At 51.7% G+C, this 23,076-nt stretch overlaps 1 protein-coding gene across 5 annotated transcripts in view; it reads right to left on the bottom strand.

Moving 5' to 3' along the window:
* Positions 1-23,068, bottom strand: part of HSF2BP (heat shock transcription factor 2 binding protein) — an 83,799-nt gene extending 60,731 nt beyond the window's left edge. For 3 of the 5 annotated variants that reach the window (XM_021071072.1, XM_005657160.3, XM_021071075.1), the window contains exons 1-4: positions 22,921-23,060; positions 21,681-21,937; positions 20,552-20,702; positions 6,370-6,473 (exon numbers count right to left, since the gene is read on the bottom strand). In XM_021071072.1, the coding sequence (XP_020926731.1) occupies positions 6,370-6,473; positions 20,552-20,702; positions 21,681-21,716 (291 nt within the window). In that variant the 5' untranslated portion in view covers positions 21,717-21,937; positions 22,921-23,060. Of the gene's footprint in view, positions 1-6,369; positions 6,474-20,551; positions 20,703-21,680; positions 21,938-22,920 lie in introns of all 5 variants that reach the window. The other 2 variants (XM_021071073.1, XM_021071074.1) reach the window with 2 other exon arrangements.

The following is a 23,076-nucleotide window of genomic DNA, read 5'->3' on the forward strand; positions in this document are numbered from 1 at the left end:
CCAAGAGGCGCGCAAAGCTACGAATTCCATTCGCAATAACATCGAAAATAAGAAAATACTTCGGGAGTTCCTACTGTGGCACAGTGGAAACGAATCCGACTAGGAACCACAAGGCTGCAGGTTCGATCCCTGGCCTCGCTCAGTGGGTTAAGGACCCAGTGCTGCCATGAGCTGTGGCACAGGTCGCAGATGCAGCTCAGATCCTGCATTGCCGTGCCTGTGGTGCAGGCCGGCAGCTGTAGCTCCAATTCGACCCCTAGCCTGGGAACCCCCATATGCCACAAGGGCAGCCCTAAAAAGCAAAAGCAAACAAAAAACCTAGGGATAAATTTAACAAACTTAGTTTGAGCCCTGTACAGTAAAAACTATAAAGCATTATGGAGAAAAAGAAAAGATCCAGATAAACGGAAAGCTCTATCACGCTTAAGGAGTAGAAGGTTCCACACAGGTAAGGCGGTAATTCTCAAATCAACCTAGAGACTCAACACAACTTCTACCGAAACTCCAGCAGGCTCTTCTGCACACAGTGATGATCGACTCTAAAATTCGTATTTTGTGCAAAATGGGAACACAAAAAGAACGTTTGAAAAAAGAGCAGAGGATGAATACCACCTGATTTAAAAAACAAACCCCATGAATTTAGACTAACGCTACAGAAATCAAACCGTGAGACAGTGGCGCAGCGAAACGCTGACATTCGTGACAATCGATTTTTCACAAGCGGCCAAGTGGCGCTCCCACTGTGGCTCAGCAGAAATGAACCCTGCTCGTCTCCGTGAGGAGGCGGGTTGGATCCCTAGCCTTGCTCAGTGGGTTAAGGATACGGTGTTGCTGAGAGCTGTAGAATAGGTCGCAGACACAGCTCAGATCTGGCGTTGCTATGGCTGTGGTGCAGACCAGTGGCTTTATCTCTGATTTAACACCCAGCCTGGGTACTTCCATATGCTGCGGGTGCGGCCCTAAGAAAAAAAAAAAAAAAAGGCAAGGAGTTCCCCCTGTGGCGCAGTGAGACTGGCAGCATCTCTTGAGCACCGGGATGACGTTTTTGGGTTAAGAATCCAGCGCTGCCACAGCTGCACGGCAGGTCACAACCATGGCTCAGATCTGACCCCTGGCCTGGGAACTCCATATGCCACAAGGCAGCCAAAAAAGAAAAAAAAAAGCTGCCAAGGCAATTCAATGGAAAAAATAATCTTTTCAACAATAAACAACTGGACATCCATATGCAGAAAAAAACTCAAAATGAATCACAGACCTAAATATAAAATTGTGAGGAGTTCCCATCGTGGCTCAGTGGTTAACAAATCCGACTAGGAACCATGAGGTTGTGGGTTCGATCCCTGACCTCACTCAGTGGGTTAAGGATCCGAATTGCCACAGGCTGTGGTGTAGGTCACAGATGTGTCTCAGATCCCACATTGCTGTGGCTGTGGTGTAGGCTGGCGGCTACACCTCTGATTAGATCCCTAGCCTGGGAACCTCCAAATGCTGTGGGTACGGACCTAAAAAGACGAAAAAAAAAAACTGTGAGAAGAAAAGCTCTGTGACCTTGGTTAAGCAAATATTTATTAAATATCAAAACAAAATCATAATCCATTAAAAATTATGAATTTAACTTTACCAAAATTTAAAATTTTTATTTTCAAAAGATTCGGTAAGAAAGTGGAAAGACAAGCCATGTACTAAAAGATAATATTTCTATATCTAAAAAGGGATGTGTAGGAGTTCCCCCTCATGGCTCAGCAGAAACAAATGTGACTAGCGTCCGTGAGGACGCAGGTTCGATCCCTGGCCTTCATCAGTGGGTTACGGATCCAGCGTTGCCACGAGCTGTGTGTAGGTCACAGATGCAGCTCAGATTTTACATTGCTGTGGCTGGGGAGCAACAGTTACAGCTCTAATTCAACCCCTAGCCTGGGAACCTCCATATGCCATGGGTGCGGCCATAAAAAGACAAAAAAAGGGGGGGGGGGATGTGTGTGAAGAATATATAAAGAATGTTTACAACTCAAAAAGACAAACTATCCAAAGAAAAATAGGTAAAAGATTTTTTTTTTTTTTATCTTTTCGGCTGAACCTTGCGGCAGGCAGAAGTTCTGGGGCCAGGGACTTAACCCACATCACAGCGGTGACCCAAGCTACAGCAGTAACAATACCGGATCCTTAACCCACTGTGCCTCCTGGGAATTCCAATAAGATTTAAATAAACATTTAACCAAAGAAAACATATAAATGGATAATAAGCACAAGAAAAGATGTTCAACAAAATCAGTCGTGAGGAAAATGCAAATTCACGAGATTCCACTACGCCCACTAAAGTGGTTATAGCCTAAAAGACCAACACTAACAAATGCTCACGAGAATGTGGAAAAAAGACCAGCTATGATGGAAAAAATAAAAATCACTTTAAAAAAAAAAAATATGGAAACAAGTAGGACCTTCAAACACTGCTGGGTGGAATGTAGAATGCACGGTCTGGTAAACGTTTGCCAGTTTCTCAGAAAGGTAACCAGACGCTCACCACACAACCCAGCAGTTTCATTCCTATGTATCTCCCCAAGAAAAAAATCTTAAAATAAGTACATGCAAAGACCTGCACGTAAATGTTTATAGTAGCATTGTTCATAAGTCAAAAACTAGAAATAAGCTAAATTCCCATCACCTTGTGAGTGGATAAAGAAAATGTGGTATATATATACACATACACGTCCATATGGCCGTCCAATGGAATATTATACAGCAATGAAAAAGGAACAAATAATTGATGTAGGCTTACATGAATGAACTTCCAAAACATTACACCAGACACAAAAGGCTACTAGTGTATGATTCCAATTCTACAAAATATCCAAAAAAGGCAAAATATCCAGACAGAAAGCAGATGAGCAGTTGCTTGGGGTAGGGCAAAAGGACAAGGACTAACTAAAATAAAATAGATGGAAATGTTCTAAAAATGGAACAAAAATCCAGCACTCACTCATGATAAAAATTCTCAGCAAACTAGGAATAAAAGAGAAATTGAATTTTTTTTTTTTTTTTTTTTTTTTTTGTCTTTTGTCTTTTTGCCTTTTCTTGAGCAGCTCCCAAGGCATATGGAGCTTCCCAGTCTGGGGTCCAATCGGAGCTGCAGCCACCGGCCTACACCACAGCCACAGCAACTCGGGATCTGAGCCACGTCTGTGACCTACACCACAGCTCAGGGCAACACCAGATCCCCAACCCACTGAGCAAGGGCAGGGATTGAACCTGCAATGTCATGGTTCCTAGTCAGATTCGTTAACCACTGCGCACCACGACGGGAACTCCAGAAATTGATTTTTTTAAAAAGAGTATCCACAAATAAGAGAGTATGTGAGAAATTTTTGTACTTTTCACTCAATTTTGCTATAAACCTAAAGCTTCTTTTAAAAACAAAGTCTAGGAGTTCCCGTCGTGGCGCAGTGGTTGACGAATCCGACTAGGAACCATGAGGTTGTGGGTTCGATCCCTGGCCTTGCTCAGTGGGTTAACGATTCGGCGTTGCCGTGAGCTGTGGTGTAGGTTGCAGACGCGGCTCGGGTCCTGCGTTGCTGTGGCTCTGGCGTAGGCCGGTGGCTATGGCTCTGATTAGACCCCTAGCCTGGGAACCTCCATATGCTGCAGGAGCGGCCCAAGAAATAGCAAAAAAATAAAAATAAAATAAAAGCCTTGTTCTTAAAAAATAAATAAATAAATAAATAAAAACAAAGTCTATTTCTTTAAAAAAAAATCATACTGAATTGCTTGAGACTGAATGATTACCCCCAAGATCAAGAAAAAGGCAAGAATGTCTGCTCCCACCGCTCTTACATAACACAGTTCTGTAGACCTCTCTCTGTTTGCAAACGACACGACTGTGCATGATAAAAAACCTCAAGGAATTTACAAAAAGCTCCTAGAACCCCTAAGTGAGTGCAGCCAAATCACAAGATAGAAGATCAACATTTAAAAAAGCAAACTCAAGTTCCCTTCGCAGCTCAGTGAGTTAAGAACCCAATTAGTAACCATGAGGACGCAGGTTCCATCCCTGGCCTCACTCAGGGGTTAAGGACCCAGTGTTGCCACGAGCTGTGGCGTAGGTCGCCGAAGCAGCTTGGATGCCAAATTGCTATGGTTGTAGCGTAGGCCAGAAGCTGCAGCTCCAATTTGACCCCTTGCCTGGGAACTTCCATACACCGTGAGTACAGCCCTTAAAAAAAAAAAAAAAAAAAGAAAGAAAATAGGCAAAAGACACAAACAGATTATTTCACAGGAGAAAATACATAGACAGCAAATAAGCACATGAACAGGTTTCAACATCATTAGCCAACAGGGAAAACAAATTAAAACCACGACACATCTATCAGAACAGCTGAAATAAAACAGCGATAACACCAAATGCTAATCAGGAGGGGGAGGAAGTGACTCACTCATTCTTTGCTGGTGAGAATGTAACTTGGTACAGCCACTCGGGAAACAATTTGGTAATTTCTTACAAAACCAATCACTTACCACACAACCCAATAACTGCACGCTTGGGCATTTATCCCAGTGAAATGAAAACACACATTCACACAAAAACCCATACGCAGAGGTTCATAACGCCTTTATTCAAGATAGCAAGAAAAAACGGCAACAACCGAATGTGCTTCAACGGGAGCGTAGTTGTTACGCCGCAGTGTTTCCATACCGTGCACCACTCCGCAGCAATAAAAAGCAACCAACTGGTAATGCACGCAACTACCTGGATGGATCTAATGAAGAAGCCAGTATCAGAAGGTTGCATACTGAATTATTCCTTTTTTGTTCATTTATTTATTGGCTTTTTTACATTACATTACTAGTCGGATTCGTTTCTGCTGTGCCACAAAAGGAACTCCAGCCTACCTCAATTTTGAGACTAAAACTCATCCTCTCATCTGTTCTACCTGCTCGATATTAAAGTCTACACAAAGTCCACCAGTTCTGGAAAACCTCCACTACGGCCACAGACATTCAGAGCTCCTTCGAGAGAGAAGGCGGCACAAAACAGAGCTGGGCTCACGGGCAGAGGGTGGGACCTTGGACCAGCACCGGACGGCCTGCAGGTTAACAACACCTGCTGACCCACCTGCATGGACAGCTGCTGCCCACCTGGGAAACAGCACCTCCCAGCTGCCGTCACTGGTACTATTTCTATTTTACTATTCCAAAATAAAAACACACTCAAGCTCCAAATCTCAGCAGAAGTGGCAGAATAGTTCCAGCTTTATAGAAGAGAAGAGGAAATAATGTATTCCATACAAATAAATGTGTAACTTTTAAGAACCGAATATCAGAATGAAATAAAATTGGTTATTTCTAAAATATCAGCAAATGATCTGTTAATTACAAATGTTTCTACTTCATATATCTATCTTTATCTATCGTAAATCATCATATACATGATTTTTTTCAAGATTCTTATCATACGGTGTTCACAGTGTCACGGCACATCGGAAATGAATCCGACGAGGAACTTTGAGGTTGTGGGTTCTATCCCTGGCCTCGCTCAGTAGGTTAAGGATCCTGCATTGCCGTGGCTGTGGCATAGGCTGGCAGCTGTAGCTCCAATTAGACCCCTAGCCTGGGAACCTCCATATGCTGCAGGTGCAGTCCTAAAAAATAATAATAATAATATTGTGAAAAACGGTCTTTCAAACATAAAAAATAACAGTAAGCCATTATTAAAACACACCAAGGAGTTCCCACTGTGGCACAGAGGAAACGAATCCGACTAGGAACCATGAGGTTGCAGGTTCGATCCCTGGCCTTGCTCAGTGGGTTAAGGATCCGGCATTGCCGTGAGGTGTGGTGTAGGTCACAGATGCGGCTAGGATCTGGTGCTGCTGTGGCTGTGGTGTAGGCCAGCAGTTGGAGCTCCAATTAGACCCCTAGCCTGGGAACCTCCATATGCCGCGGGTGCGGCCCTAGAAAGACAAAAAGACAAAAAAAAAAAAAGACACCAAATATGAGTTCCTGCTGTGGCACAGTGAGTTAAAAACACAACTACAGCAGCCTAGGTCTCTGAGGAGGCACAGGTTGGATCTCCGGCCCGGTGTTTCAGGTTAAAGGATCCGGCATAGGTTGCAGACACAGCCTGGATTCAGTCCCTGGTCCAGGAACTTCCATATACCATGGGTCCAGCCATCAAGGAGAAAAAAGATACCAAGTAAATAATCTCCGCATTACATGGTTGTAAAACCCAAATGATCAGCTATTTTCCAACCCATTCAGAATAAACACAGTTAAAAACTCAATGTCCTGAGGCTTAAGGGCCAGGCCGTGGCCAGCACCACCCGACTGACCCAGGCCTGGCCCTGGCCTGCACGCCGCTGCCTGTGGGCATCGCACCTTCTTCTCTCGCACGCTGTCCGCTTGCACAGACTCCAGGCGGGCTTTGAAGTGCTCACAATCCATGCGCAGTTGCTCCAATTCTTGCTCTTTCCTTTCCAGGTCTGTAAGAGACACAGAAATACTATTTCAAATCAGTCATCTCTCCTAAGCACCATTTTGCTTCATCTTCTCTGAGGAAAACCTAATTTCTTGGGCAGGATTATTCACATAATCAGCCCTCGAGTAACCAATATTCTAAAAGTCCTGCTTTTTAAGTTTTTGTCAGGGTTTAGCCAATAGCTTTTTGTTGTTTTCGGTTTCGTGTTTTTAAGACCTCATCTTACTGCCAGACTTGTACGCAAGGTTTTAAGAAAGTGTGTTATTTAAAGAGCAGAAGGCAGAGCTGAGCAGCCCGACTGTCTCATGCCACAGACTTGCGTATCTGCTCCACAAACGGCGGAACAGCTCAGCGAGGAGACGGTGCCAGCCGGGGCTGATTCACAAAGCCTGTCTCACCAACTGGCAGACGGACTCAATGGGAACAGCTGGGGAGTAGTCAATGGAGCAATGAAAGCGCCCTTGCTAGCAGCAAGCAGAGGCCCCAGGGAAGGCGGGAGCCCTGGGCTGCTTCCTCTCCACGCATTCTTCCAGATGAAGGTTCAAACGGCAACAAAAGTCCCTGAGACATCCACGTTAATCAATCTGAAATCAGAATTATTATCAACTTTAAATAAAAGGCATCACGCTACAGAAATACTGACGTTCAAAAAGCAAAGAAACAGATAATTTAGTTTTAGGTACCTTGATTTCAAGGACTAAGATATCGTCCGTTTCAGTGCTTGCACATACCACGATCCAAGGGGGGCGTGTGCTCAGAGCTACTGGTTTAATAACTTCATTAAAGTAGCGATGCCTGGGGACAGTGACCCTCAAACGGCACAAGAGAACCCCCGAAGGCTGGTTCAAGCACAGCCCGCTGGCCCCGCCCGCAGTTTCCGCCTCAGGACTCCTGCAGCAGGCCTGGGAACCTGCACCAGTTCCCGGGGGAGGCTGGGATAGCCAGCCTGGGAACCGACGTGGAGAACTGCTTCCGGGCAACCGCAGTCTCTCATCACTAACAAAACAAAATCAACACACAACCAGCAACGGCAAACCAGAGAACCCAGCCCGAGGAATGCCAAGAGCTGAAAAACAGAGGACGGCAGAAGGCCGCCTGCCCTGAGATGCCTGGAAAACGCAGCATGGCTCCACCCTAGAGAAGAGGCTCAGACACCCTCCAGCAGACCCCAGAGCAGAAAGAAGGTGGCTCTGTGACCGAGGGGTCTGGGAAAGGCCAAACAAGAGCCTGGGGGGACAAGGGATTAATGCCAAGAACAGTTCAGACACCCAAAGCTCTCGCATTGTCGCTGCTTGGGCTCTGGTTACTGCACCGGTGCAGGTCCAATCCCTGGCCCAGTAACTCACGCAGGCCGTGGTTTCTCTGTAACTGGGGAGGAGAAGCACAGGGCCGTCCCCCTCACGCCAGTGTTCTTTTCTGCCCTTTGGTTGTCCTATGCCACAACCTGACTGGCACTGGGATTCTTTATATTGTCCCACTCCTCCTAGCCACCCAAGAAATCAACTCTATCCATCAACTACTACGCTTTGAAAACTACTGATCTGCCTATGGTGACAACATGAAACAAAAACATATCTAATTACAAATGAAATATGAACCGCATATGGTCACAGGCAAAAAGAAACAAAAAAAAAAAACTAAGACAAAATCTTCGGTGGTATAAAATTTTTTCTTTGGTTAACTTTTAATCTCTTCTTCTTCTTAAACTGGATACTACTCACACATGGTAAAGACAGGAAATTACAGGAGTTCCCGTCGTGGCGCAGTGGTTAACGAATCCGACTAGGAACCATGAGGTTGCGGGTTCGGTCCCTGCCCTTGCTCAGTGGGTTAATGATCCGGCGTTGCCGTGAGCTGTGGTGTAGGTTGCAGACGCGGCTCGGATCCCGCGTTGCTGTGGCTCTGGCATAGGCCAGTGGCTACAGCTCCGATTCGACCCCTAGCCTGGGAACCTCCATATGCCGTGAGAGCGGCCCAAAGAAATAGCAAAAAGACAAAAAAAAAAAAAAAAAACAGGAAATTACATTTCTACAAGCCTTACGTGTAAAAATATGTAGGAATTAGTTACGACCAAAGACTTTTTCGTTACGTAATTTCATAACCTCTCCTGCCAAAGAGCCGCCTAGGACCTCACAGGAACATAACAAAGGGACAGGTTTAAACCTTCCCGCTGCGCCCAGGGAATTTTAAGGCAGCGTCAGGTGGCCTGTCCCGGAGGCGGAGGCGGGCGCCTTTTGCTGCGCGAGGCCCCCGCCTTGTGGCCAGACGGGAGCACGGCCGCCGCCTCCAGACCAAACTCCCTCCCGTGTCGTCCCCACGAGGCCCCCAGCAAACCCGCTCAAACAGGTGCTCCAATGCATCCCCACTGCCCACCACAGTACAGGGCACCTGGGAGGCACTGTATCAATTTTGTCAGGCAAATAAATGTCTCTTCTTGACGTATTCCTTCTGCTAATCCTTGGAGGAAAAAACACGTCTATTCTGATGACGTCTCATTCCTCCACAATGACAACACACTGCTTCCGCAATTTTTTTTAAACATCGGGAGCAGAAATAACACAGACAGTGAGCGACCCATTACCAATGGTGAAGATGTTGTCTGACCCAGCCTCAGTATCACAACAGAGAAGGGGCTGCCACCCAGCCCAGACTGCGTTTCAGCTGCGAAGCTCAGCATTCGAAACGAAGGAGCAGTCTGTTCACTGTTAACTGAATAAAAGGGCGGCCCAGACAGCACACGGGTCATGGGAGCAGTCTAAACCACAGGCCGTTCCAACACCCGGACACCTTCCGAAACCCACGCCCAAGACAGATAGGGTGACTGTGAGCCACAATACCAGGCCCCCAACCCACCAAACACGAGGGCAACGCCCTACGACCCTTTTTTGATAGTTTTTAAAACATGAGCATGACCATCAGTTTCCTCACAGGAAGGGTACAGAGAACCATACACAGGCAGGACACGAGGAGCCATAAGTGAAAAGTGGAGCTAACCCAGCCCAAGAAATTTCAACTATAAAAAGGGGATCAATTTCTCCTACATTTGGAGTTCCCAGCGTGGCTCAGCAGTAACGAACCCAACTAGGATGCATGAGGACGCAGGTTCAATCCCTGGCCTCACTCAGTGGGTTAAGGATCCAGCATTGCCGTGAGCGAGGGTGTAGCTCACAGACATGGCTTGGATCCTGTGTTGCTGTGGCTGTGGTGTAGGCCGGCCGCTGTAGCTCCAACTCAACCACTAGCCGGGGAACTTCCATATGTCATGGGTGCAGCCCTAAAAAAAAAAGAAAAGAAAAAAAAAAGAATTTCTCCTAAGCTTCATTATCTGGCACGTTTATAATACATTATTACTATAACACAATAAATTATCAGATATTTCATGTTAACATGAAAATGTTTTCATCAAAATAGCTCAATAACACACTGTAAGTCAACTGTACTCGAGTAAAATATAAAAAATTAAAATAGGAGTTCCCGTTGTGGTGCAGTGGTTAACCAATCCGACTAGGAACCATGAGGTTGCGGGTTTGATCCCTGGCCTTGCTCCGTGGGTTAAGGATCTGGCGTTGCCGTGAGCTGTGGTGTAGGTTGCAGAGGCGGCTCGGATCCCGAGTTGCTGTGGCTGTGGTGTAGGCCGGTGGCTACAGCTCCAATTGGACCCCTAGCCTGGGAACCTCCATATGCCATAGGAAGTGGCCCTAGAAAAGGCAAAAAGACCAAAAAAAAAAAAAAAATTTTTTTTTAATTAAAATAAAAAATTAATTTTATAAATTTTTAAAAAACAAAAAAGCTCATAAAGAGTCTCAAACCCAAAACAAGCACTTTTTTAACAGGCATCCACTTTTAACTTATTACCAACAAGTTTTGAAAAGAATTTGGAATCAGCTCCTGATGGAGTCCGTCTTTACTCTGAGCTGAGATCCGGAGGGGGTACTAGTTTCCTAGATTGGCCCTGACAAGGTACCACAAACCAGGTGGCTTAGAACAGAAGTGTCCTCTCTCACCCATCTGGAGGCTACAGTTCGATATCGAGGTGTCGGCAGGGCTGTGTTCCCTCTGAAACCTGTGGGGGAAGAGTCCTCCCGCCCCGTCCACCTTCTGGCGGGTGGGTGATCTGGACCCGACGCTGCCTCTGGCCCCGGCCCGCCTCTCCGCACGGCCTTCCCCCCGCGCACCTGCTCTGCACCCAAAAGCCTCCTTGCAGAAAGGATCCCAGTCATCCTGGGCTGGGGCGGCCCTAAAGACCCCATCCTAACTTCATCGGCCTGTCCAAAAACATAAATTCAAACAGTGAAAAGATGAGAACATTCCAGATTCATTTAAAAAAACAAAAAACCTCGGGGTTTAAATGCACTTCCAGCCAAACGACACTTTAATTAGCTGTCAAATTTTTATTGTCCTTTTTGTCTTTTTGTTGTTGTTGTTGTTGCTATTTCTTGGGCCGCTCCCGCGGCATATGGAGGTTCCCAGGCTAGGGGTTGAATCGGAGCTGTAGCCGCCGGCCTACGCCAGAGTCACAGCAACGCGGGATCCAAGCCGCGTCTGCAACCTACACCACAGCTCACGGCAACGCCGGATCGTTAACCCACTGAGCAAGGGCAGGGATCGAACCCGCAACCTCATGGTTCCTAGTCGGATTCGTTAACCACTGCGCCACGACGGGAACTCCAGCTGTCAAATTTTTAAAACAAACCCAGACGGGTGGCGTGGCGGAGAGCTGGAACCAGAATATGCAGAGAGCACGTCTTCCTGCACTGCCAAAAGTCTGCTTCTTCCTCGAACAAAAAGGCCACGGGAGCACTCTCGGCAGAGGAAAGCGTGGGACCAACAGGAAGCTGCCTTGTCACATGCCCACACTGGAGCCCCTCAGCCTGCCTGGGACTGCCCCGGAAAGGACCCATCGCACCCCTCCCACAGCCCCACTCCACCCAGCAGAGCTCGACGAGGGCTGCGCCTCCAGCCAACACCTGATGTACCAACCGAATTCTGCTGCAGAAAACCACCATCTGGCTTGCTGACCTCAACTGAACTCCGATGAAGTATTTTCCAAACCAAAGAGTCAGGGAAGCTCGGTTTTCACGGAGCGCATAAAACACCATGCTACTAACTGGGGGGGCGGGAGTGACCCCTGCAAGTCCCGCAGGTCTCACCCCCGCCCCCGCCTTGCCCCGGGACCCCCGTCAGTCTGTTCGCTCCCTTCCCAGCCGCCGCACTCAGGACCGTCACTTCAGACCCACTCCGCCCGCTGCTCTGCCCCAAAGGCTGACAGCAGCGTCCACCGCAGCCGAGCACCTTTGCTCAGGGCTTCCTGCTGGATCTGAGCAGTGACATGCCCACAGGAGACAGGACAGGCGCCAGGCTGGAACACCCACTTCCCCACGGCATCGCCCCTGCCCGGTCCAGCAGCAGGGACCCCCGCCCTCCAGGGGAGGCCACAGTCCTGCCCAGCACCCACCCTTCCACAGGTCATGGGCCTTCACTTCCCTCTGCTGGTTCCCCAAGCCCTGCCCATCTTGTCATCTTTTTTTTTTTTTTTTTTTTTTGGCCACCTGGCAGCATATGGAGTTCCCAGACAGGAGCGGCTAGGCTGGGGAGGGAGCCTGTGCGCTGGAGAGACGCACCCATCCCACTGCACTGGGGCCGGAATTCCAGTCTCATCAAGACATATTGTTTACCTTTCCTGTTTCCTGCCCGCCAGGAAATACAGGAAATACACTTGGATATTATCTCGTTTGTTTAGGGCCGCACCCTCAGCATATGAAGTTCCCAGGCTAGGGGTCAAATCAGAGCTGTAGCTTCCAGCCTACACCGCAGCCACAGCAACACGGGATCCAAGCCGTGTCTGCGACCTACTCCACAGCTCATGGTAACACTGGATCCTTAACCCATGGAACAAGGCCAGGGATCGAACCTGTGTCCTCACGGATGCTACTCAGATTCACTCCCACTGTGCTGCATGGGAACTTCAATGATGAAGCCATCTTTAACGAGTCTCCCTCTAGTTCACGTTTCTTTCTTCTTACCCATGGCATGTGCAAGCCCCACACCACAGCAGCACCCCAAGCCGCTACAGTGACACCACCGGGTCCCAACTCACTGTATGCGCCACAAGGGAACTGCCCTCGGTTCATGTTTCTATGGGCCAGAATGATGCCTCTTTGAGCAGAAACAGAGGTCCCCCTCCCTTCTCAATGATATGAAACTCTTGGGAGTTCCCGTTGTGGAGCAGCGGAAACGAATCCAACTAGGAACCATGAGGTTGTGGGTTCGATCCCTGGCCTCACTCAGTGGGTTCCACCGTTGTTGTGAGCTGTGGTATAGGCCACAGACATGGCTTGGATCTGGCATAGCTGTGCCTGTGGTGGAGGCCGGTGGCAACAGCTCCAATTGAACCCCTAGCCTGGGAACCTCCATATGCCACAGGTGCGGCCTTAAAAAGACAAAAGACCAAAAAAAAAAACAAAACAAAAAAATAAAAAAGACATTGAACTCTTGAGAAATTAGCTTTGAAACACCCCACTTTAGAAATCCTGTAGTACAGGTCTTTTCAACCCCACAGCTAAGAACCCAAGTGCCTCAGGGCTGCTTATGGTTCTGAAAACCTTTAACTCATATTTCCACTTTACGGTGTTTCACTGGCTGGGGCGGGGGCGGGGGGGGGGTTCAGCTGTTTGGTTTTTGGCTGCGGCGTGCAGTGGACTGACGAGGGATCTCAGTTCCCAGACGAGGGATTAAACCCGGGCCACAGGAGTGAAAGGGCCGAACCCTGACCACTAGACCACCAGGGAAGTCCCAACAGTAAGTTTTGTAAATGTTTTATTTGAAAACAATTTAAATGTTTAGAAAATGTTGCATAAGTAGAAATAACACAAAGAATACCCACATACCTTTACCCAGCCCGACCTGCTGTTAACATTTCACCACATCTGCTCGTCACCCATACCACACACATGCGCACACACGATGTGTGTTTTTAGCCGGTTTGGGCTAAGTTACATAGACTGCGGGGCTTTTCTTCTAAATACTTCAGTGAATGTTTTCCAAGAACAGAGATGTCCCAGACACCCGGCATCTAATATGTTAATATGTCAGCTTCAGACACATTACTACCTTTATCTAATCCGCCGGAGACATGAGAATTCCGTCAAATGACCTAAAAGCATGGCAGCCCTTATGGCACCTTCCTTCGGGTACAGCATCCAGTCTGGGGTCAGGCATCGCATTTATCTTTAGGCCTCCTTCAGCCTGGAGCATCTCCACAGCCTGTCTTTGCTGTGGGCTATCACGTGTATCTTCAAGTACTTAAAACCCTAACAGTGGCCATGAAGAACTTCCGTTTCCAGCCAGCAGGCGATGCAGCCATCAGCCTTCCCCCCAAGAAGAACGAGAAGAGCAGACCCGAGACAAGCCATGAAGAAGGTGTCTCCAGGCTCTCGGGCGTCACCGCGCCACAGAGAGGGCTGCTCTGCAGCCAGCGAGCCCGACTCCCCGCCGCCTCGCCCAAGGCATGTGCACATTCCAAAGCCGCACAGGCAGAGACGGCAAGGCAGGCATCTCACCACGCTGGGGAATCGAGCACCAGGAGGCCACCGGGACCAGGGCAGCCCACGGTCCTGGAGAAGACAGACGCACCAAAAACGGAGCCGATGCCACGGCACCTCTCCCGGCAGGCCCGCGGCAAGGTGGAAGCTCAGAGAGGCCGTGCAGGCAGACAGGCGGCGAGCGGCGCGAGGCCGGGAGGCCAAGCAGAGCCACCCTCGGTCCCACCGTGCTGGAGGGGCGGGACTGAAGGTCAGGGCCAGCCGCGACAGAGGGGCTCTGGCCAACAACCAAGCTCTGCTTGGTCCCCAGGCCGCCCCCCCGCCCCCCGAAGGACTGAAACCCCACGAGGGAGAACGAACTGGAAACAGGCCAGCTCGAACGAGGGCCGAAACCAGCCATGAACCGGCTCAGTCCGTGGCTGGACTAGGGCGATCCACCCTGACTCTAACAGACGGAGAGAAACCAGGGCAAAACACCAGCATCCAGGGCTTCTTCAGGTGTCACTTTAACATCCACTCATCAACGGAAAATTACCAGGACCTCCGCGAGGAAGAAGAGACAGTACAACCACATCAACGGATCTAGGGATCCAGACTCAGACTTTAAAAGAACTGCGATCAGCACGTTCCAGAAAACGGGCAACAAAAGTTTCATCGGGAGCTAGAATAAAACCAACCAAGAAGAAAATCAATACAGAAATTAATAAATACTAATATCAAAAAATTTGGGGGGGGGTCTTTTTGCCTTTTCTAGGGCCGTTCCCGTGGCATATGGAGGTTCCCAGGCTAGGGGTCGAATCGGAGCTGTAGCCACCGGCCTATGCCACAGCCACAGCAACGCGGGATCCGAGCCGCGTCTGCAACCTACACCACAGCTCACGGCAACGCCGGATCATTCACCCACTGAGCAAGGCCAGGGATCGAACCCGCAACCTCATGGTTCCTCGTCGGATTCGTTAACCACTTCGCCACGACGGGAACACCTCAAAAAATAATTTTAAAATAAATAATGACACTATTAAAGAATTGAGAACAACACCCACACCGAAATGACCACTGTAACAGAAAGACACTGTGGCCCAGGAGGGACAATCCCCTTTTCTGTAAATGGTGCTGGGCCAGTGGGTGACACATGGCTAGAGGACAGCGTGGATTATACAACACCTCCACCATCCCAGAACGTTCTACTGGCCCGTGCTCACGGAGGCGAGGTGCTGCTGTAGACATTAGTTACACACGTGTTCCCACGGTGGCGCGCCAGGATCAGCCGTGTGTCTGCAGCCCTGGGATGCAGGATCCATCCACAGCCCAGCACAGTGAGTTAAGGATCCAGTGCTGCCACATCTGTGGCGCCTGATCCCTACCCTGGGAACTCCAAATGCCATGGGGTGGCCAGAAAAAAAAAAAAAAAATGCACAAAATAACTTCCTTCCACTGCTAAAAATTAGTCAAGTATGTCTCCATTCCATCATGGGTACACTACTTTGTATTCTCTGCTGATACTCAATGAACAAGACAAGGCTGGTTCACAGTATTAACACTTAAATGGCTTTTAAAAAGGAGTTCCCTGGTGGCCTAGCGGTTGAGGATTCTCCCTTGTGGCATGGGTTCAAACCCTGGCCTGAGAGCTTCCAAATGCCACAAGCATAACCAAAAAATTTTTAATACGTTTCTTTTTAATACACATATATTTGAACAAATGTTAAAAGGTTAAAGCTAATGTTGCAGAAATAAAGTAATTCCAACTCCTCGGAGACTCTAAAGAAATACCTGACAGACTGCCACTAAGGCGTCAAGTTGTTTTCAAATTATGTCACTTAACATCTCAAATGCAACATAATGCATTTGGAAAGTGATTTCTATAAGACAAAGAGTAGTTAAAACGAGTTGCTTTTTCGGCACCTCTCCAAAATGAACACCTGCCTTAAACTAAGGCAAGAAATTTAATAATTTAAATAAATTTGTGATTAACTTTGTGATTTAATCACGAAACAAAAACATCTGACTCCTCTGATTTCAAGCTTCAAAATCAGTTAAATAGAAAACTATCCTGGAGTCCCTGCCATGGCTCAGTGCTGAACGGATCTAACTCGTATCCATGAGGACACAGGTTTGATCCCTGGCCTCACTCGTTGGGTCAAGGATCCGGCATTGCTGTGGCTGTGGTGTGGGCTGGCGGCTGCAGCTCTGATTGGACCCCTAGCCTGGGAACCTCCATGTGCCGCAGGTGTGGCCCTAAAGAGACAAAGAAAAAAAAAACCACCCTGATGTTGCAAGGTGAGCTGTTTAAAAAACGTTATCATTTGCAACTCCTTATCTCTGTGGTTCTAAACTATGCAGAACGTTAACTTTCACTTACTTTACACATCCGACAACCGTACACACTACATAAACATCTCCTTTAAAAAAAACAGGACTCTTGGGAGTTCCCGTCTCGAATCTGACTAGTGACCATGAGGTTGCGGGTTTAATCCATGGCCTCGCTCAGTGGGTTAAGGATCCGGTGCTGCGGTGAGCCGTCGTGTAGGTCGAAGATGCAGCTTGGATCTGGCATTGCTGTGGCTGTGGTGTAGGCCAGAAGCTGTAGCTCCAATTAGACCCCTAGCCTGGGAACCTCCATAAGCCCCAGATATGGCCCTAAAAAGCCAAAGAAAAAAACAAAAAACACAGGATTCTTGGAGTTCCCTGGTAGCCAAGGGTTCAGCGTTGTCACTGCTGTGGCTCAGATTCAATCCCTGGCCCAGAACGTTCCACATACTGCAGGTATGGCAAAAAAAAAAAAAAAAAAAAAAAAAAATTCTCTCAGTTTAAAACAAATTTTTGAACAGGAGTGTGGGTGGTGCCTCAGAACAAAATACTCAGCCAGGCATGGACAATCTAGCAGCAGTCCCTGCCCTCCCACCAACACATCCTCCAAGACGGGACTAAAACCACTCCGGCTGAAGGAAAAAGCACAGGTGCTATGACAGCCTCTGCCAGGAACACAGAACTAGTCTGGGCAGCCAAGTAGGGAGGGAGTCTGGGCCCGAGCCCCAGTCCAATAAAACAAAGCCTTTCAGGCCTTAGTACAGCTTGAAGGTTCTGGGTGAAAGCAGATTTGAACGGGGGCTTTCCTTGTTTGTTCGTCTTTATCTGAAGAGCAAGGAGAAGGCACTGAAACTGACGCAAGCAGGGAAGGATGTAACCAGGCGATGGAGGCGGGCTGAATTCCGGCTGCATCCACGGGAGGAAAGGTACAGGACTTACTGGAAGACGTACTGGGGGTGGAAGGGGAGCAAACGGTGAGAGGTGAGGCAGGCAACAAGGAGGACCCTCGGTCTCGGGCTGGCTGGTAGGGCCCCGGGGAGGCTGGCAAGCCCGGTGTCGGGTGGGGTGGGGTGGGGAGGGCTAGCAGGAGTCAGATGTGAGGCAGAAAATGGGCCTGCTCTGAGAAAGTGAAGGTCTGGCCTGTGATTTGCTGGGCTGGGACAAGAGACACATAAAGCTGGCTGTCACGCAAACAGGAAGCAATGTTTCTGTCAAGAACACACTGCAAGAGTAAAGTGTCTCATGCCCCTTCCTCCAGTGGCTGCTGACTGCTTGTACAGGGAAGGCCTCGTCTGCAAAGTCCTAGACTACAACAAACTGTGCTCGGAATCACAGCAGGGAGGAGGAGGAGATACGCACTCTCGCCTGCAGGACCGACGTCGCGGCGACATCCAGCCAGGGGCACAGCTTCCAGTGAAGGATTTCCAGACACGGCCTTCCACCGTGTATCCGAATGTTGTGGTTTTCATAGCAACAGAACTCCACAGCAGTGAGACCCAATGCTGACCCCGTTCACACGTTGGGCTTAGAGGCCCTCAAAACACACTCTGAGGAGTTCCCGTTGTGGCTCAGGGGTTAAGAACCCGACTAGCATCCCGGAGGATGTGGGTTCGATCCCTGGTCTCGCTCAGTGGGTTAGGTCTTCGGCACTGCCGTGGGCTGTGGCACAGGTCACATGTAGCTCGGATTCCGGATCCAGTGTTGCCGGGGCTATGGTGCAGGCTGGCAGCTACGGCTTCTATTCGACCCCCAGCCTGGGAAGTTCCATATGCCCCACGGGCAGCCCTAAAAAGAAAAAAAAGCAAAAACAAAAAACCACAACTTCATCTGCACTTCACCTAAACTCTGCCCTGCCCCAGATCCAGAGCAAATCTGTCCTGTCCCTTGCTGGCAAGCTGCCCAGTCACTCCGGTGTGTGGTGTTCCCACTGCAACGAGCCAGTAACCCGACCTCATCAGACCCAGGTCGTTCCTGATGGGTGAAGGCTGATCAGGCTAAGAAAAACATTTAGAATTTGGAATGACTGTGAAGCAGACAAGAAAAAAAAAATGTCAAGGAGGAGTTAGACGCAGGGCCCTGAGCCTGGAGAAGAGATTAGGCTAGAGATAAAACCAGGAGCCAGCAGCACAGAGATGGAGAAAGAAGCTGCGTACGTGCACGGACCACTCAGAGACGCCGTGAGTAAGAAAGGGGCCGGGGCCTCTTTCCCCTCCACCAGCGGAAAGGCTGCCGCAAAGAGTGAATCGGCAAAGCAGTCTGAGAAGAAACGTCCTGAGAGACCAATGGGAAGCGAGGCGAAGACACGGCTGGGGAGGCCAAGGAATGGGAGGCAAGCCAGCCGAAGCCTAACCTGGGTCAAGTCACCATGGATTAGCTCCAAGGCCCTGTTTCTTTTTCTTTTTTAATTTTATTTTTTTATTTTTATTTTTTGTCTTTCATCCTTTTAGGGCCGCACCCAAGACACATGGAAGTTCCCAGGCTAGGGGTCTAATCGGAGCTGTTGTCGCCGGCCTACGCCACAGCCACAGCAACGCAGGATCCTTAACCCACTGCACAGGCCAGAGATCGAACCCACCTCACGGTTCCTAGTCGGACTCGTTTCCGCTGTGCCACGATGGGAACTCCTCGTGGGCCCTGTTTCAGTTTGATTCTGGCAGAAGACTAATCTCCAAAAACTGACTTGTGCTAACCAACTCATGACACACTGATGTATTTTCCAAAACGTTTTTATCACTTTGCATTAAAAACATGACTACCCAGCGGGATGCCACACTCCACTGCTGGTCGGCACTTTCCCTTCCCAAAGATAACTGCAGAAGTGCCCTTGTGGCACAGCAGGGTAAGGACCCAGCATGGGCACCACAGTGGCTTGGGTTGCTGCTGTGACTCGGGCTCCATCCCTGGCCCAGAAACTTCTACATGCCATGGGTGTGACCAAACAAAAATAAAAACGTACACAGGATAGCTAACTGCTCTCAGAAGGTTGCTGAATGGGCCTGAGATCAGAGCTGAGAAAATGAAAATGCCGGCGACCCGGAGCCATGGGAACCAGGACCAGAGCACATTCGGCAGGGTCCCAAGGGGAACGAGCACCCCAGGTGTGGACTTTACGGGAGAGACTGCCCACGGGGGAGAGCGCAGGGCTGAGACACCCAACGAGACCCAACGAGCGGAGGGAAGGCACCCACGTTCTAGCAGCTGCCCTGGAGCTGACAGACGAGGGGAACAGTGTTCCTGGAGCCCAGTGAGAGCTGGGACTGGGGAGGCAACCCCCCTCGGGGCTGGGGGGGATGTTTGCAGCTGCAGAGGGAACGGGAGGAAACCCCCGACCCTTTCCACCCACTGATGCCTTCCATGGGGCAGCCCCACTGGCAGCCAGAGAGGAAGCAAGAGGCACAGAATCCGCAGGAGCCCGTCTCGCAGAGCACAGCCCCGGGCAGCGGCGCGTGCACCTGAGGACGCCAGCGAGAGAATCACTAAGCAGGTGGGGGCCGTGGTGGCCCTGAGCACCCTCCTCCCTGACGGGACGGGACTCCCCACCTGACCCGACACGACGCGCACGTGGCGTCCAGACGCCTTCTTGTCTGGACAAGCGCTAAAGATGCGACCTGGGCCCGAGACACCGTCCCCCAGCGGCTAGGCCGTGAGGGCAAACACCGCCCTGCGCTGACTTAGCCTTGACTGCCGAGGGCTGACTCGGCTGGAACTCAGCCCCGACAGGGCAAGGGGCGGAATCCACGTCCAAATAACTTCAAGAACTCAGAGGGCCCTAGACTGACAACTGGTGTCCATCTAAGTGCAAACCTCAGGACGAATGGACACGTCCTTGAAATTTAAATCAGCGCTAGAAACGGACCCGCCCTCAACCCAGACACGAGTGTTTCCACAGACACGGCTGCCTCCTCGCAGGGCTGCCACACAGCAAGATCCCTAATCGCGTCAGAAAGGAGTTAATTTCTGGAACTTTTCAGTCGTAAAAGTACGAAAACCTCCTGCCCAACGAGGAAGGGGAGAAAGAAGAGCTGCTGCCAGATGCCCTGAGAGCTGGCGCCCCTTCCTCGGCACAAGCGCACAGGCGAGCCGGCTTCTCTGTCCGTGTCTGTCTCCCCAGCGTCATCGGGAAAACGCTAAGGGCAGCTCCCGGCTCACTCACCGCGGCCGCGACCCGCAGGAGGCGAACCTGCGGAGACAGACGGCCGCCCGGCACCGACGGCTCGAGGTGGAGAAGACTCACTTTTTTCCAGCATCTTCAGCTTCTGGAAGCTCTCCAGCACGTCCCCGTTGAGTATCCGGGGCAGGAAGTCCCGAATCTGCATCACCTCGGTGGTCAGGCGCTCCAGGTCCTTCTTCCTCACCCTGACAAACTCTTCCTTCGCCCCCACGAGCTGAAAGAGCAAGCGCATGTTGGCACCAGCGCGCTGCTCCTCCGACGGCCCAGCCAGCCGGGCAGCGGCCGCGTCCTTCCGGAAAGCCTCGGGCTCCCGGCTGCTGGGAAAGCGCGGCTTCCCCGGAGGAGCCCTCGGCCCCGCAATTCCGCCTCCCGAGTTTAAGCCCCGGCCTCGAATCGGCCTCGAATCGCCAGCCGATTTTTGTGTGTCTTTTTAGGGCCACACCCGCGGCACAGGGAGGTTCCCAGGCGAGGGTCCAGTCAGAGCTGCAGCTGCCGGTCTACACCGCAGCCACGCAGGACCCGAGCTGCGTCTGCGGCCTACAACGCCGGCTCCTTAACCCACTGAGCGCGGCCAGGGACCGACCGCAACCTCGCGGTGATGAGCCGGCTTGGTTTCCGCTGCGCCACGACGGGACCTCCGAGCCACTTTGTCAGGGCGAGCGAGGCCCCATTCCCGAAGGCCAAGGAACACGCCGGCAGCGCTCTCCTAGGCGCCAGCACCAAGCTTCCCAGGAGGAAAGGCCCTTCCCCCTGGGCGCCAAGCCCCGGGCTGACCACCCGGCCCCGCACTCGCAACCCGCCAGGAGACGGGCCGGGAGGCTGGGATCTCCCTGAACGCAGCTCCAGGGCGCGGCCGGAGGGGAGCTCCCGCTGGGGCGGCCGATTCGCCCCGACCCGCGCCCCGCCTGCCCCGCCTGCCTCAGGGCCGTGCGGGGGGGGCCCCCGGGGGGCGGCGCAGGGGCACCGGGGCACGGCCCCCGCCCATCCCGCGGCCCCCGCGCTTCCGGAGGCGGAGCCGCCGCCCCCCACCGCCGGCCCTGGCCACGCTGCCCGCAGACGACGTCCGGGGCCTCCCCGAGCCCCCGAGCAAGGCCCAGGCAGACCCCGCTGAGCGCGGGGGAGCCGAGGGCAAGAGCGCGAACTCGCGGGCGGCGGCCCGCGCCTCGGCACCGACCCGAGCCTCGGCACTGACCCGGCGCGGCTCCTCAGCGCCGCCAGCCTCGCCCATGGCGGCGCGGTCTCGGCTCCGTGCGCCTGCGCGGGCGCGCACGCGCGGACCCCTCACGCCGGCGAGCGCGGGAACGCGTCCACGCCGGGGTCAGGTACGGGGAGCCGCGAGGCTCAGACCTCGTAGAGCTTTCGCTGCATCGCGGTCCCCACGGGCCGGGGGTGTGGAGGCGAGATCCCGCGTGGGCTCGTCCGGCTTTGGCCGAGGTCGTAACTTGTTAACTGCAAAGAAGAACAGGGAGACCCACGTGTCAGTGTCCAGTGAAATCACTCGATTCGGGTCCTTGATGTTTGGCGAGGGGTGTTATTTAGACTAAGGGGCCATGCGTTCACGCGAAGCAGCCGCCGGCGGCCCCTCTCGCGCGCTCAGCTCCAAACTCCATTCGCGAAGGTCGAAGCTTTCTGACAACAGGCTCCGCCGGCGGCGGCGGCGGTGTCTGCCCCAGATAAGGGAGCCTCAGTCCGGCCAGCAGGTTAAGGAACTGAGACGACCCCATGGACTGGGAGACATCGTTTGGTCCATTCACTAGCCCCCATATGCCCACTGAGTTCGTAACATATGGTGCAAGCTCTGGGTTCAAAGGTACCGGTTACGGGAGTTCCCGTGGTGGCTCGGTGGTTAACGAATCTGACTAGGAACCATGAGGTTGCAGGTTCGATCCCTGGCCTCGCCCAGTGGGTTAAGGATCTGGCGTGGCCGTGAGCTGTGGTGTGGGTCCAAGACGCAGCTCGACCCCGAGTTGCCATGACTGTGGTGTAGGCCGGCGGCCATAGCTCCCATTAAACCCCTAGCCGGCGAACCTCCATATGCCGTGGGTGCGACCCTGGAAAAATACAAAAACACCAAAGAAAAAAAAAGGTACCGATTATCGCACAACTAGGACTTCTGTCCAAAGCCGGACACAAGCCGACACTGTCCGAGTGCCCGGAGTACGCGCTCTCCAGGCCCGCGGGTGCACGCACCAGCACACGCACCCAGTCCTCGCCCCGGCTCCGGGCGCCCCTCCAGCGGGCTGCCCGCAACCTCCCGCCAGAACCCCGTTCCCACCGCGGCCCGAGGAGGCCAACGTAAAAACCCGGTGCCGTGTATCTCCCGGGAACAGCTGCGGGTCGGTTGGATGGAGATTTTGTGAAGTGGGCAAGATTCCAGACCACGCAAAACTGGCCCTCCGTCTCTTCCCGGCCTACACCCAGCGCTGGCTAACCTCGCCCTCAACGGCCCGAGCCTTGGCGACCGAGAGGCAGCGGCGGCGGCGGAGAGGCGCGACGCGCACCGGAGGAGCGTCGCTCCGCCGGGGCCCGGCCCGCAGCTCGCGGAACGCTCTGCGAGCGGCGAGCGGCGCCTTTGTGACGTCATCAGC

Source organism: Sus scrofa, chromosome 13 (genome assembly GCF_000003025.6).
Source record: "Sus scrofa isolate TJ Tabasco breed Duroc chromosome 13, Sscrofa11.1, whole genome shotgun sequence".
Taxonomy (NCBI): domain Eukaryota; kingdom Metazoa; phylum Chordata; class Mammalia; order Artiodactyla; family Suidae; genus Sus; species Sus scrofa.